This window comes from Pongo abelii, chromosome X (assembly GCF_028885655.2).
Source record: "Pongo abelii isolate AG06213 chromosome X, NHGRI_mPonAbe1-v2.0_pri, whole genome shotgun sequence".
NCBI lineage: Eukaryota > Metazoa > Chordata > Mammalia > Primates > Hominidae > Pongo > Pongo abelii.
This window is the reverse complement of record NC_072008.2, coordinates 113,908,669-113,923,756: the sequence shown is the minus strand read 5'-3', so window position 1 is coordinate 113,923,756 and position 15,088 is coordinate 113,908,669. Positions and strand designations below refer to the sequence as shown.

The 15,088-nt window shown below is 40.2% G+C and overlaps 1 protein-coding gene across 1 annotated transcript in view; it reads right to left on the bottom strand.

The window, feature by feature from the left end:
- Positions 1-1,990: 1,990 nt before the first annotated feature.
- VSIG1 (V-set and immunoglobulin domain containing 1) overlaps positions 1,991-15,088 on the bottom strand; it is a 36,437-nt gene continuing 23,339 nt past the window's right edge. The window contains exons 4-8 of the mRNA XM_063721114.1: positions 13,973-14,171; positions 8,264-8,419; positions 7,733-7,852; positions 4,877-5,018; positions 1,991-4,048 (exon numbers count right to left, since the gene is read on the bottom strand). Of these exons, the coding sequence (XP_063577184.1) occupies positions 3,715-4,048; positions 4,877-5,018; positions 7,733-7,852; positions 8,264-8,419; positions 13,973-14,171 (951 nt within the window). The 3' untranslated portion in view covers positions 1,991-3,714. The remainder of the gene's footprint in view (positions 4,049-4,876; positions 5,019-7,732; positions 7,853-8,263; positions 8,420-13,972; positions 14,172-15,088) is intronic.

Sequence of the window (15,088 nt, the reverse complement as noted above, 5' to 3'; positions counted from 1 at the left end):
TCGGGGATTCTCCTCTAGGGGCTGGGTGGCAATATGTAAGAGTGAACCAGCTTTTTAGAAGAACATTTACCCCTTCCTATCTCCCCCACCAATAATTTAATTGTACATCATCTCCCACCTCCAGCCTCATCATTGTTAGGAGTGGCCCACTGTGTGTGTTATAACTCAGGTGTGCTGGGGTTGAAAAAGTTTGAATACTATTTATTTCAGAGCACTCTTCTAGCTCTGATCAAAGTTGATCAAAACTGAGTTGCCCAGAGTAGATTGAATGGGTGGTAAACCACCTGGTTTGATTTGAGAGGGGCTGACAAGTTTCCTTTTTTCAGAAATATATCTCCTGTGGATTGTTTAGACTCTTCAGATTAAGTATTATCTGTGCTTGAGTCCTCTTTAAAAGGTAAATACTCCAAAGAAGACTAACTCATTTATCAACCTAATGAGATCACTGAATGATGAAAGATCGTGTTCACTGGACAAGAACGGGTTAAAGAACAGCTACCTTAGGTCCTGCGCAATGAGTCCTGCCCAAGGGAAGAAGAACTGAGCGGGTCACTGAGCTAGTAGGAGCATGAGAATCCTGGGTGTTTGGAAAATAAGGTGCCACAAGGCCAGAAATGGCACTGAGAGATCCAAAGGTACAAATTCAGATTAATCTCATGTGCTTCCTAACCTTGCCCATGTAGGGTTTCTGCCTGGGCAACATGTACTTCATATTTTTAAATCCAGATTTTTCTATTTATTCCTGTCAAATTCATTTTGTTGGTTTCAACTCCACTTTTGAGCTATCAAGATCATTCTGAATCGTGATTCTTTCTTATAGCCTAGTGGCCATTCCCCCTAGGAGCAAGTCATCCACAAATTTATTAAGTGTACTTTGTGTGTTTTGATCTAAGTAACTGTTTCTTCATCTTGGATTCAGGGAGTCTGTAACTCACCCGAAACTATATGTGACATTTTGTGTGTATAAGCATGTTTCAGTGAAGATGGGTTTAGAGTTTTCAGCAGATTCTCAAGGTGATCCATGACCTCAGAAAAAGGTTACAAGCCACTGATCCAACTATTCATCAGTATTTTGAACAGAACAGTGCTAATAAGGACAGAGCTCTATAAGACTATGAGTAGTGCTTTCTTTCCTGGACTGCACTGATCCATCAAAAATTTTGGGGTGTAATTGTTGACTATTAGATGTCAGCCTCTTGTGATTTGCCTCTATAATAAAAATGGAAAGGAAAAATGAATTCCAGCTACTTGGGCATTCTGGTAATTGAGATGTTTACACTGTTATTTACTTTTTAATCTCTAAATATTAGGTCATTCTTAAGACCTTCATTATTTTGCTTCTTGTGTCAATGAGACGCCATATACCATACTATCATATTTAGTATGAATGAAATTATAGATGCATCAGAAATCCCTGACATTTTCTGAAAATGGACACATCGAAGAAAATGCAGAAATAAATGCTGGCTATCTCTTCTCTCCATGGCTCTAGATAAGTGTAATGTTAATTTCCATTTTAACTCTCCTTAAAACCTACAGAGACTCTACCTCAATCTGTGTGGTTATGATCTATATAGAAAGGAGTTTGCAGTTAAGAAAATCTTTTACATGAAAATCTGAAAGTGATAAATGAGAAACTCACTACTTCGTTTAAAAAGGATTCACCTTAGAAGGAAGTGAGACACAAAAAAGTACATACTGTATCATCCCATATGTATGAGGGCCAAGAAAAGGCAAAGTTAACCTCTAGTGATGGAAAACACTGAGTGATTTCCTAGGTCCAGGGCAATGATGCAATTGCACAAAGGGGCATGAAGAAACATTTTGGGCTGATGGAAATGTTTTCTCTCTAGATGGGTGTGGTGGTTTCATGGGTATGTACTCTGTCAAAACTCATCAAATTGTACACTTTAAATGTCTGGTTTATTATACATAAATGCTATGTCAAGAAAGTTGTTTATAAAAGGACTAGCCTTAGGAGTCATTAAAATGAGACATTATGAGTATTATTTATTGAGCCTTAAAGTAAGATTTAAATATGATTAATTCCACAAGTGAAAAGGTAAGTCTACCTGTAAGTTCCTTCAAGGTGAGATGTGGGTGAAATATGATCATGAGAAAGCTTTTCAACAGAGGAAGAAGAAGTGATATCAGTGCATTTTAGTAATATTTAGCATTCATATAAGATTGGTTTCGCTTTATTAATGTGGAATGTACCGGCAGTAAAACAAGTTATTTAAATAATTAGTTGAAATTATCTAAAATAGATCTTAAGAGTTCATTTAGAACACTTTTCTGGTCTGCCTTTCAAAGTAGATAACATCAGACACAGTGATAACATAATACCTCATTCAAAACTAAATTGTACATCACCTATGATATCAACATTTTGTATTCACTGAAGGAAATTATATTTGAAAATATTTGCCTGTACATTATTTGACAAAGTTGTGGGGATTTTTTGTTTTTTGTTTGTTTGTTTTCTGTTTTTGTTTTTGTTTTTGAGATGGAATCTCACTCTGTCACCCAGGTTGGAGTGCAGTGGCACAATCTCGGCTTACTGCAACCTCCATCTCCTGGGTTCAAGCGATTCTCCTGCCTCAGCCTCCCAAGTAGCTGGGATTACAGGCACGCGCTACCACGCCCAGCTAATTTTTGTATTTTTAGTAGAGAAGGGGTTTCGCCATGTTGGCCAGGCTGGTCTCGAACTCCTGACCTCAGGTGATCCACCTGCCTCGGCCTCCCAAAGTGCTAGGGTTACAGGCATGAAATTGTTATTTTTTAAATTTGCCATGCTCAGATATTGGATACCAGGGTGATTTCTTGGGAAATCTAATATGAGGAATGAAGCATTAATTATAAGACCTGATTTTAAATGCTATGTACCAATTAATGTATACCCTTTACATATTCTCCTCTATTGTATTTGGAGAAAATTTTCCAATCTATGAGATAATGCTGATGAATTATTTTCTTAGTGGTCAACATAAAAATGAATGAGGAACTATTCCTAGAAATAATATTGAATCTAATTAATGCCACCTTGTCATATGTGCATGTGGAACATAAGAGTAGCTAAAAAGAGGCCGGGCGCAGTGGCTCATGCCTGTAATCCCAGCACTTTGGGAAGCCAAGGTGGGCAGATCATGAGGTCAAGAGATGGAGACCATCCTGGCTAACAAGGTGAAACCCCGTCTCTACTAAAAATACAAAAAAATTAGCCAGGCATGGTGGCACGTGCCTGTAGACCCAGCTACTCAGAAGGCTCAGGCAGGAGAATCACTTGAACCCAGGGGGCGGAGGTTGCAGTGAGCCTAGATCGCGCCACTACGATCACAGCCTGCGTGACGGAGCAAGACTCTGTCTAAAAAAAAAAAAAAAAAAGAGTAGTTAAAAAGAGAGAAATAATATTTTCTGAAATAACAACACAGGTACTGTTGCAAAACTCAACTAAGTTAGAAATCACTTGCCTTGTCATTTGTTATGCTTACATGTTAGTAAAATTGTTAGTATTCTATATTGGTAATACAGGAACCCTTGCTGATTTAGTTGTTATCTTGGCGTGTTTATTCTGGATTCATAGTAGGAATGAGCACCTTGTTAGAAGAAGGTTGGTCAAAATGGAAGGAGGAGGTGGAGGTTGGTTAGGTTATTTGAATTCCAAATGGCAGTAATGGGTTCCTTAATGATTAATGCTGTACTTAGGCCACCAGCCTATGCCTTAACCACTCCCTTTTCATCTTCACTTAAGGGCTCAACTACAACCCCAGGCTCTGACTCTGGCTCTGGCTCTGGCTCTGGCTCCAATTCCGACTGCGTTTCTGGCTCCAGCTCCAGCTCGATGTCAAGGTCAGGCACTGCCATAGGCTCTGATCCTGAGGCAGGCTCTGGGGCAGGCTCCTGAGTAGGCTTTGGCTCATAGTCTGGTTCTTGGATGGTATCAGGGCCAGTCTCATGAATGGAAGATGGTAGAGTTACTTCTAGTTGGGTAGCGTCTTCTGTTGGCATTGCTTCGCTTTCTCCCCTTGGGTTTATCTTTGTCATTGGCCTGCAAGAAAGAAGGCCCAGAAAAGAACAAGTTAGGGAGATGCTAACTTTGAAATTTCATGTGAAACCATATGTTCTGTAGCTTCAATGACCACAGGTCCCAAACTTCAGGAAATCTGTTATTTCTGATATTCTGACTCATTGTCAGGCCATACGTCATTTTGAGTTCAGAAAGGTTAGGTCTCAACAATATCATGAAAGTTTAAGAAAGAGCAGTGTTTCAAGGTGGGAAAACTAATGTCAGAATGAAAGAGTCTAAGAATCTAATAAGGTCTTTAAGGTCCAATTCCATAGCTCTGATGCATCTCTATTTCTCACTCCATCTAGTACAATACTTGGCACCTGGTTGATACCCAATATATAGTTGTAGAAGCAAGGAGATGAAAAAATGAATGAGTGTGGTACACACTAGGGAAGAAATAGAGTCATTAAGAGCATGGGCTGTGGGCTGGGCCACATTCTAACTTCCGTGTTCCCTGGGCACTGTCCTTGTGGGTCTCTTGTTCCATAAAAAAAATTAAAATTATATTTCATGACTGTGTTGGTATAAAGACAAGTATGTTAGTACTATATATGAAAACGTTTTCTTGGACCTAAAACGGTTGTGATAGCTAAATGAGTTGATGTACATAAAGTGCTTAGAACAGAGCCTGGCACACAGCACTCAATAAATAGCAGCCATCATCATTCTTTTTTAAATTCAATGAGAGTAAACAGAAAGATACCTCTGATATCTTATGCTAAAAGGAGTGCTTAGGAATTGATGACTGAAAGAGACATGACTGAGAAATGTTTGTATTCAAGTAAAGACAACAAAATGAAGGCTTACTCAAGTTCCGCGATGGTCTTAGAATTTCTTTCTTTTGCCTTTGCTTTTGCCTTATTCCTTGCGAAGCACACAACAGAGATGATGATGGTGGCACCTACCAAGCTACCAATCAAGGCCCCAACAATGATTCCAACTTCTGGATCTGAAGGATACAAGCAGCTGGTTAATAAAGTGGAATATATTGTCATTTTATAATGTGTGTTTGTGACTAGTGGGGAATATCAGGGCCATTCACATAGTGGGAAAATGATTTGTATAGGCTAGGGAAATGGAAACCCCTAGAACTCTGTCATTTGGACTCACAGTGGGAGAAGACTATTGACATTTGTGTACATAAAGAATAAAATGTGGCCAACTTGGAGGAGGTGGGGTTGCTTTTGAAATGGGATTTAGAGAAAAGAGTCTTGAGACACCATGGAGTTGTGATCTGGTCACTAGAGATAAGCCTCTGTTACAGGCAGGGACATTTCACTAGGCTTTCCCAGAGCCCAGGTGAAATTGGTCCCTAAAAACCTCCCCCACGGCGTCCATGCTTACGAAGGAACCTCATGCACTCTGGTCACTGGGAAGTGATATGCCCATTTTGATAAACAGGCATCTGGTTTATTGTCTCGGTCTATGGACAAACTTAACGAGTGGGACACTATCCAGCTGAGCACCAGACCTTCAAGCCCTGAGGTGTTGTCTCTGGAAGACCACATCTGAGTTATAAGCCAACCCATCCCCATCTGCCTCCCCTCACACAAGGATGGACACCTTATATTTTGAGCTGCCTGATAATAATTCCTTTAACTTTTTATGATTAAGAGCATATAAGTGAATAGTTTAAAAAGTCAAATAGTTCTACTACATGTCTCACAAAAACAGCAGTTCCCTGCCCGACTCCTTCCCATTTCTGAGTCCCATTCACGAAAGGCAACCACTCTTAACTCTTCTTAAAAGTCTTCTTGCCCCCATGTTTTTATTATGTTTGCTCTGATATGTCCTACCTTTTTTCCATTTCCATCATTTTCTTTCAACTTCATACCCTAGAAGTTGGAGATTGAGCTCTTTTACACCACTCCCCTCACACCCACCACATTCTTCCAAAATAGTTCTATCACAAGTTTTAGTTAAATCCAAGTTTGCAGTAGTATGGCTATATAAATATTGTTCACAGCTGAGGAACACAGTATACCATGATTCTTTCTTGTACAACATTTACAAAAATTTTCCCGGAGGTTAATAATTGCCTCATTTGGGGATTAATAAATGCATTATCACTCATCCCAAAATTTCCAACAAAACCATTAAACTTCTTTCAATTGATTCAAACATATCAGATGATATATCGGTTTCTTGTGATTTTTCCCTCAGAGACATGCCATGTGAAGCCCTCCATTCTCTTTCCCCATCATGACCTGGTTGCCCTCCTAAGCCTGCTGCTCTACTGTCATCCTTCAACTTTCCCATTTTATAGATGACGAGGCTTTGCAAGTTCCTTCAAGATCCTGCTCAAATAGCACTTGGTTGGTAAAGCCATCCCGGTTCTATAAGCATAATTGTTCCTCCCTTGGTGCTCTATAGACCCTGTTCAGACTTCTATTATAGGATTTAGCATGTTTTAGTTGTGTTTTTCCCTCTAGCTGAACTGTGAGCTCCTTGAGTATATGACATACATCTTCTTTATCTCTGTATCTCTATCACCTAGGACAGTCCCTGGCACACAGTAGATATTCAATAAATATTTGAGGAAGGAAGGAAGAAAGAAGGGATGTGGGAGGGAGACAGGAAGGCAGTGCTGGACATCATTGGAAAAAAGACTAGAAAGGAAGCAATGCTCAAGTCCAAATCCTACATATCTCCACATCTGCAGTATGATTGTACCCCTGAGAAGGCAAAAAGATATTGAGGGAATTCTAAAGAAAGATAACAGAAATGATGCAGGAAAAATAGCTGAAAGTGATATGAGAATAAAGGAGCAAACTTCAGGAGAAATAAAAGGAAGAAAGTTCAGCTGCATAGGAAGAGCAAAAACCCACTGGAACTTGACACCCCTGGATATGGCATATATTAAAACCACAAATTCAAAGTAAGTTTGAAAAAGACAAGATCCTAAGTGTTATTAAGTGATCCTTGAGATGTTTGGTGAGATATTCCTTGTGAGGGGTTGCCCCTGGGTCAGCTCAACTGGACAATTCCAGGAGTCTTAAATCTTACACTCAGAGAGTGAGTAAGCACCTTTGAACAGGAAAATTGAGGTTACAGGCATCCTGGCTCTGCCAGTTACTAACTGGATGACCTTGGGCAAGTCATTTACTTCCCTGAGCTTCAGTGTTCTTTTCAGCAAAATGAGGCCAACAATAGTCTGCCTCCCTAGATAGGGGTGGTTGGGAGGAAAGAGTGAGATAATACTCAGCATAATTCGTGCTCCACAAATAGTAGCTACCGTGATTGTGGGTACAAGTGTTATTATTATAATACTATTATTATTAGTGGCAGATCTTTGCAAGGTATATGTTTGTCAGAGCTACAGTGTCACCTGGATTTACCAACAGCATCAAAAAGAGAAATTCAGCCTGCTGTTATCAGAAAGGCTTCTTTTTTATTATTGAATAGTAATACTTACCTTCTAGTGATTTTGTGAAGCTTAAACAAATTGCTTTTTGTAAAGGATTTAGGGCAGCATATGGCATATATTATTATGTGAGCATTAGATATTAGGATGGTCATTCATTATATCAGCCTGTATATAAAGCACACAAATCTCCAGAGAAGCAGGAAGCACTAACCGGGGATCCTAACTAATTTATTTGGCTGACAGGCCCAGACTACTTGATTTAAGGAGAAACTGTTAAAGTTGTATGGTCAACTCACGTGAAGAAGTGAGATCGATTTCGCAGGAACTATTGCCAAGTCTGTTGATGGCAGTACACTGGTAATAACCTTGTTCAAAATTTGTCAGATTTCCAATGACCAAAATCCCGGTGATTGGGTCTGTTGAAACCAGGAAATAGACTTTTGAGATCTCTTCTGTGCGTACGGATAACATCAGTGTAACAGATCAGTCAATGTCCACCCACTCCCCCATATTGGCCTCTCTTTCTTGAGTTGTTCAGGATTCAACTAGGCCCCTCAGGACTGTTCCAGTGCTAACTCACCTGGGACCATGCCTGTTCCCTATATATTCACCATCTCTGAGCTGGCTTTTAGAATTTGGGGAGTAGACCAGAACGCAGTCATCGTGTTGGGAGACAAGCATTCTTTTTACATTACCTGCCCCCCACCCGCCACCACTGAGAAAACAAGAAGATTGAACTGTAAGGTCAAGCAGCCAACCACACACTCCTGCTGTCATCCAACCACAGACACCAGGCCTTTCCAGGGTCTACTGCAGGTTACACTTACTGAAGTTTTCTTTCACTGGCACGATGTCTCTTCCCTCAAGTTTATGCCAGTAGTACACAGGGGAAGGTGTTCCAAGCGCAGAGAGACAGGAAAGGGAAATAGTGTGGCCAGTTTCTGGTCTTCCTTGAATGCTACAAAGGGGCTTAGAAGGTTTCACTGTAAGGCAATGACAAAGAATAAAAATTCTTTAGGATGAATTGCAGTCTGTGACAATTGCAGTCACTTCCTCACTTTCATTTTGAATATGTGTGTTTATTTATTTTTTAAAAAAATTCTTGGCCAGGCGCAGTGGCTCATGCCTGTAATCCCAGCAATTTGGAAGGCCAAGGTGGGTGGATCACCTGAGGTCAGGAGTTTGAGACCAGCCTGGCCAATGTGATGAAACACCATCTCTACTAAAAATACAAAAATTAGCTGGGCGTGGTGGTGGGCGCCTGTAATCCCAGCTACTTGGGAGGGTGAGGCAGTAGAATCACTTGAACCTGGGAGGCGGAGGTTGCAGTAAGCCAAGATCACGCCACTGCACTCCAGCCTGGGCAACAAAGTGAGACTGGGTCTCCACACACACACACACACACACACACACACACAAAAAAAAAAAAAAAAAAAAAAAATTATTAAAATGTATTTTGGCAGTTTTCTGCTTGCACCACCAGGTGGGAGTAGAGCACTTCAAGTGCAGAGCACTTCTAGTCAAGAGGCCATTAAGATTCAAATAGTGACTCCTCTGTCTGCCTCCTCCCCAAATTTATAACCATGAATTTCCGCATTGTGTCTTAAAATATGCCTTTATCAAAACAGCCAAATATAAGCAAATACTAAATGACTAGGAACATAGTTTATGCTTTAAAAGCACAGTTTTAAAGGAAATAGAACCCTTAAATACTCTGAGATAACCTATTATTCTTTTAAAAATATTTAATGCTGTATTTCTCTTTTCCCTTATGATTATTTTCTTTTTTTTTCTGCATTTGTTCATCTGTGGGTGACACAAATAGTTGAAAGGTTTGAATTTTCCTGTGTGCATCATCAGTAGGGGAAGTCCATTTGGGGGGTGCACGCTACTCAGCCCTGAAATATTTATTCATCCTTCACTCAGCAAGCACCCATGCCTTCTGTGGGCCCGGCATGGGACTAGGCACCAGGAATTCAAAAGTAACTTTGACACAGTTCTAAAGTGGGGTGGGAGAGGGATGAGAGATGACTTTAGAGAGGGGAAGAGGCCTCCAAGACCACAGCAGGAGGAACAGGTTTTAGGTAAAGGGGTGACAAGGAGGAAGGGGTACTAATGAGGTCAGTCCGGGACATAGAGTTTTAGCTGCTTATGAAAACACGTCAGGGGAGAAGTCCTGTGGGAAGCTGGGAATCTGAATCTCTTCATTCATCTTACTTTGCATGGTTTATTCTATCTTATATATCTTATACATTTATATATCTATCATATCTACATATCTATCTTATATCTCTTATCTTAGATATTTATTTTATATCTATACATCTACCTTATACACCTTATATATCTATCTTATATACAGACAATGATGTAAATTTCTATACTTTCCAACTCACCTTGCTTATCTTCATTTTGCTCTAGAACCCTTTAAAGCTTAGGTTCTCTAATTTAGGTGAGTTAGACATGAAATGTGTCATATTACTCAGTCCTACAGCTCTTACCTGAGACGCAGTGGTTAAGGGCACAGCTCTGGATCCACACAGAATACGGGCTCTGTAACTCTACCCTGGATCTGTGTAGGCAAGTTACCTAACTTAGCCAAACCTCAGTTGACTCATCTGTAAAACGTGACTAAGAGATTATCTAACCTCTGGCTGATCCAAATATTAAATACAATAATAAATATAGGGCTTAGAACCTGGAATTTCTGTTGGCCACAGCAGGACTAATTCCTGCTACTAAAGTTACTCTCCCATTGACTTCTGCTCAGCTCAGCCATCCCAGACTCTCACTATCTGTACACAGGTGCGAGAAGACATGCATATAGGTATAATTCTTGAACATTTTACTAGCCCTATCTTTTAAGCAGGTGTCTTTTAATTAAAAGAAGTATCCTTCTACTTAGTTCTTTATTCTTTCTCACCAATGATTTTCTCAGGTGGGAACGACCTGTTGGATGTGCCTATCCTAAACTAAGCTATTTAACCAGAAGCCCATTGCAGCTATCACTAGATTTAGATACTGCCTTTTAAAAAAGATGGCTATTTTATAGCCTTTACAACAGAATAGAACAATTTGAACAGAAAATTAAATGGGGGTGTTTCATCACAAAGTTGGACACCAGGACTTGAACTAAATTATGGCAAAAACCTGGACTGACTTGCACTCATTTCTTGAGCCCAGAATCAAACTCAGATAGGCATTTTTTTTGCTTAGAATATTTTTCTCCTTTTATTTTTTATTAACAAAACATTTAGTGCATCACTTTGAACCAAGTCCCAAACCTATATATTTTCTAAAACTACTGACTCAGGATTGAACTGACATTTCATCCAGTTAAAGTCCCCAGTGGAACTTGGGTGTTTTACTGGCAAAGCCATTGATCTACCATTTAGCTTTATTGCTTTCAATAGAATTGGGGTGGGAGGAAAAGGCTCACCTCAGAAAAAAAAAAAAAAAAAAAACAGTAAGTTCTTAAACCTTCCCTAAATCAATCATTTTCTTTTTATGTGCCAAATTGCGGAAGGTAGATGATGCTCATTCCAAATGCACACAAAATAATTATTCAAACTTGATCCGGGTATTTTTCAGAGATTAATTTTCCAAGGTTGTCATACCTAATGGAAAGCTCTCAAATGAATGGCCATCCAAACCACCTGGTTCTTTGCCCATTGCTGTTTCCTTCACCTAAACTGTGCCTTGCCATCTCAGCCTCTCTTCTTCATCACACACTCTTGCACATCCTTCAACATTCAGCACAAAAGTCCTTTCTTCAATAAGCCTTCTCCAATTCCTGATACAGCTTTTTGCCCTTTCCCCTGTGCCCTCATAGCTCTCCTCTCATACCTCCACTGAAAGCTTTTATGTTATGCGTCTGTCTCCTTCGCTAGACTGAATTTTGGAGGGCTAAGACCCTATCTTTTACATCTCCCCATGTCCATTGCTTAGCACAGTAACTGGCACGTGTGCTCAGAGTTTGTTAAACGAATTCATGCATGAACGAGTAAATGCATGGGATTGATTCTCACTGCTGGGTAACAAAACATCTGAAAGATACGTTGCTATGAGAGACATCTTTAAGGAAATATCAACACCTCTCCCCACAATTAACCTCTCTCTCTTACCCACCTGTCCCCATCTTGCCTCACCTTTCAGTCAGGGCAAGCAAAATTGGCACTCATATACAATGAGATTTGAGAATTGCAAATAGTCGCTGCAATTTTTAGAGAAAATTAGCAGTCTCAAATTTTCCAAAAAGCCTAAATTTGGAGGAGGCCTTTGTTCTTTGCCCAATTAATAAAAACAATATTTTTTAGAGTTCCTAAACAAACAAGGAAATCCACAGACCCTTCTGCCTCTTACCTTGTCTGGATCCTGGCTGCTTAAGGAAAAGTCATGACACAGAGTTATCTGACACAAAGACTTCCGGGAAAAAACACCTCTGAGAGGAAGTGACCCTCAACTTCTTATGGAAATTGATTTAGGATCCTCTGAGCTTTAAATTTAAGAATATTAACCTTCTTGTCTAACTTTATCTCAGGGCTATTTCCAAGCTCTGAGATGAAAAGGCTTGGCTTCTTTAGATTGTTTCTGATCAGAACATCCCAGAACCAGGAAGCAACAGAAAATCATTAGCTAATCCCTCCAGTTTTTGAACATTTAAAACCTCTTTGATCTCCAGTATTTCATTTTATAGGTAAAATAACAAAACTGTTCATAACAAACCTGTAAAGAAGACAGGGCAGAAATTATAACCCCATCTCACAATGGTCAGGGAAAGGTGGACTGACTTGTATAAGGTCACTGAGTACAGAGTAAGATCTAAAACTCAGGTCTTCTGAGTGCCAGTTTGATGCCTTGGCATTTATAGCACACTAGCACACCACTTAGTTCCCATGTATATAACTAGTTGATATGGTTCGGATCTGTGTCCCCACCCAAACCTCATGTCAAATTGTAATCACTAATCTTGGAGGTAGGGCCTGGTGAGAGGTGACTGGATCATGGGGGCGGATTTCCCCCTAGGTGCTGATCTTGTGATAGTGAGTGAGTGCTCATAAGACCTGGTTGTTTAAAAGTGTGTGGCATCTTCCCCTCCCCTTCCTCCTGTTCCAGCCATGTGAGACATCTTGCCTCCCCTTTGACTTCTGCCATGATTGTAAGTTTCCTGAGGCTTCCCAAGAAGCTGCTATGCTTCCTGTACAGCCTGCAGAACCATGACCCAGTTAAACCTCTTTTATTTATAAATTACCCAGTCTCAGGTATTTCTTTACAGCAATGCAAGAATAGACTAATACACTAGTCTTCCAAACTGAAACAGAAACTCTCCCAGGAATATGCTTGAGTAATACTTCTCTTGTCTGTTCCTGTACCCCAATTCCTGGCACAGAACTCAGTAAGATAAAAATATGATTGATTAAGCTAACCCACTCTTAAAAAATAGCTCTTAGGTACCTTTCCCTCTTTCCCAGGTGGGTAGATGCAGTGGCAAACCTCACAGTACATGTCAGCTGGTTCCTTTGTGGCATTACCTGAGTGGCAAGCCAGGACAACTGTAAACAGTTCTCTTAGGTATGCACCTTGTTACCAATTGCTGCTTTTCCAAGCTACTCAATTATTAAGTCACTGATTTGATGTAGTTCCTCCTTTCTTGTGATGTGTGCACACAGCTTGAGAGGAGCAATGACTAGATCAGCTCCATTTGGGGCTACCTAGAAGTGGGAAAATGCTCATCTCAACTGGTCTGTCTGTAAAAGTTGAGGATTGGCAGCTCTTTCATCCCTTGCTTTGATACTTCCCAATCCCAGCCTGCAGATGGAAGTTTAGCCCACATTGTCCTCTCAGACAGAGACTGAAAGGACTTCTAGAAATGGCCAAAATTGGGAGCTTCCCAAGGGCAAAAACAACACCTCCATCACTGTAACTCGATAAATACTGAATAAATGAGATTCCAAATTCATTTTAAGAGCAGATATGTTTTGCCCAATATCATATAATGAATATTTGTATGTAAATATGTTGATTCTCAACACTAGATTAATTTCAGTCCTTTTTCCAAATAACATTAGCATTTAAAAAAAGGGACTCTCCTGTCTTTATTTAAAAGAATAATTTAATGGTGGGAATTGTGTCGAGCTTAAAAGGAATAATAAGTTGACAGTAGTCTCCCCCAGGTAGATCTGGCTGTAAATGGAGGTTTCCTCTAAAAGAGTTGCTAGTGATCATTTTGTGGGACGGTGGATTGTCTCATCTGTTCTCATTCCATCCCTCAGAGATAGGGATCACTGGAGGTTGGGTCATCTACTGCTGTCATTTTGGCAGCCCTTTTGCACAATTGTTCTGCATGTTTTATGAGTGATTTCTCAGTGTTACTGTATTGGTTGGGCTGGTGGCTTGTCTCTATTTCCCTGATAATGAAAATATTAGGGAGTATATTTACCTACAGAGACTTAATTGGCATCATAACTCACTGTCCTGGCTCATTCAGTGTCCTAACTTTTTCCAAGAAAAGAAAAGGCAGAAAAAAGTGCTCATACCTAACACACTGACGTTGAGGACGCCTTGATTTTGGCCGAGAAAGTCTGGGGGGTTGTTAACATCGCAGATGTAAATTCCACTGTCTGCTGGCTGCATATGCGAGATAGTGATAGATGCATTACCTGGATCGTTGGACCCTGTAATTCGATCTTTAAATTGCCCGATGGCTACAGCTTGTCCACCTTGAGAAAAGTAAATCTAGACAGAAAAATAACAGAAATGAGAACTGGAGAGTGTCCAGGACTAGGATAAGCTACCTGAAAGCTTCTTCTAAACACATTACCTTTGATAAAGAAGCAGCATCTTCCCCCCACCAGGAACAGGTCCCTGTGGCCAAGGTTTCTCAACTCAATGGGGCACTTTAGTTTGCTCACAGCTACGCATTTGGCCCTCAGAGCAGCTCTGTGATGTCATCAGGGCAGGGATTAGTATGCCTATCTTACAGAGGAGGAGGCAGCTGGAGCTGACAGGATTCAACACCTAAGCTTGGACTAGGAGATCAAGATGCTCACTTAATGAATCCACCTGAGAGAAACTCATTATGTAGAACACAAATGTCTGATGGGAAACCAAAACCATCTTTTTTTTTTTTTTTTTTTTACCATTTTATAAACTTCTTAAAATTTGAATTTACCTTACCCAATGAGACTATCTGGTTTCCTTAAATGTTCAAATGTTCATGCTCCTTTTAGACACACCTACTCTTTTGGATAGACAAACTTCGGTTTGTTTTGTTTATTAGAAGCAAAGCAGAAAAGCATCTTAGAAATCATCTGGTCCCATCCCTTTATAGTGGTGTTGTGAAGATGAAACTAAGAAATCTAGTAAAGGACCTCGGAAGTGCTCAGCCAATGATAGCTACCATCTTTCTCCCCATGTGGCAGAAGGCAGAACTGGAATTCTTCTATCATTTAAACAAATAAGGCATCTCAGACCCAGAGAGATTAAGTGACCCATCTGAAGCCACAAGGGCTCATTTATTATTATTATAACTTATTAAACTTAAGATCTGGATTCTAGTCCCATCTCTATTAAAGAGCATAGATACTTAGATCATAATGGCAACTGTGGGAGCAGCATGATATGGTGGAAAGGGTCCTGGTCTAGGGGTCAGG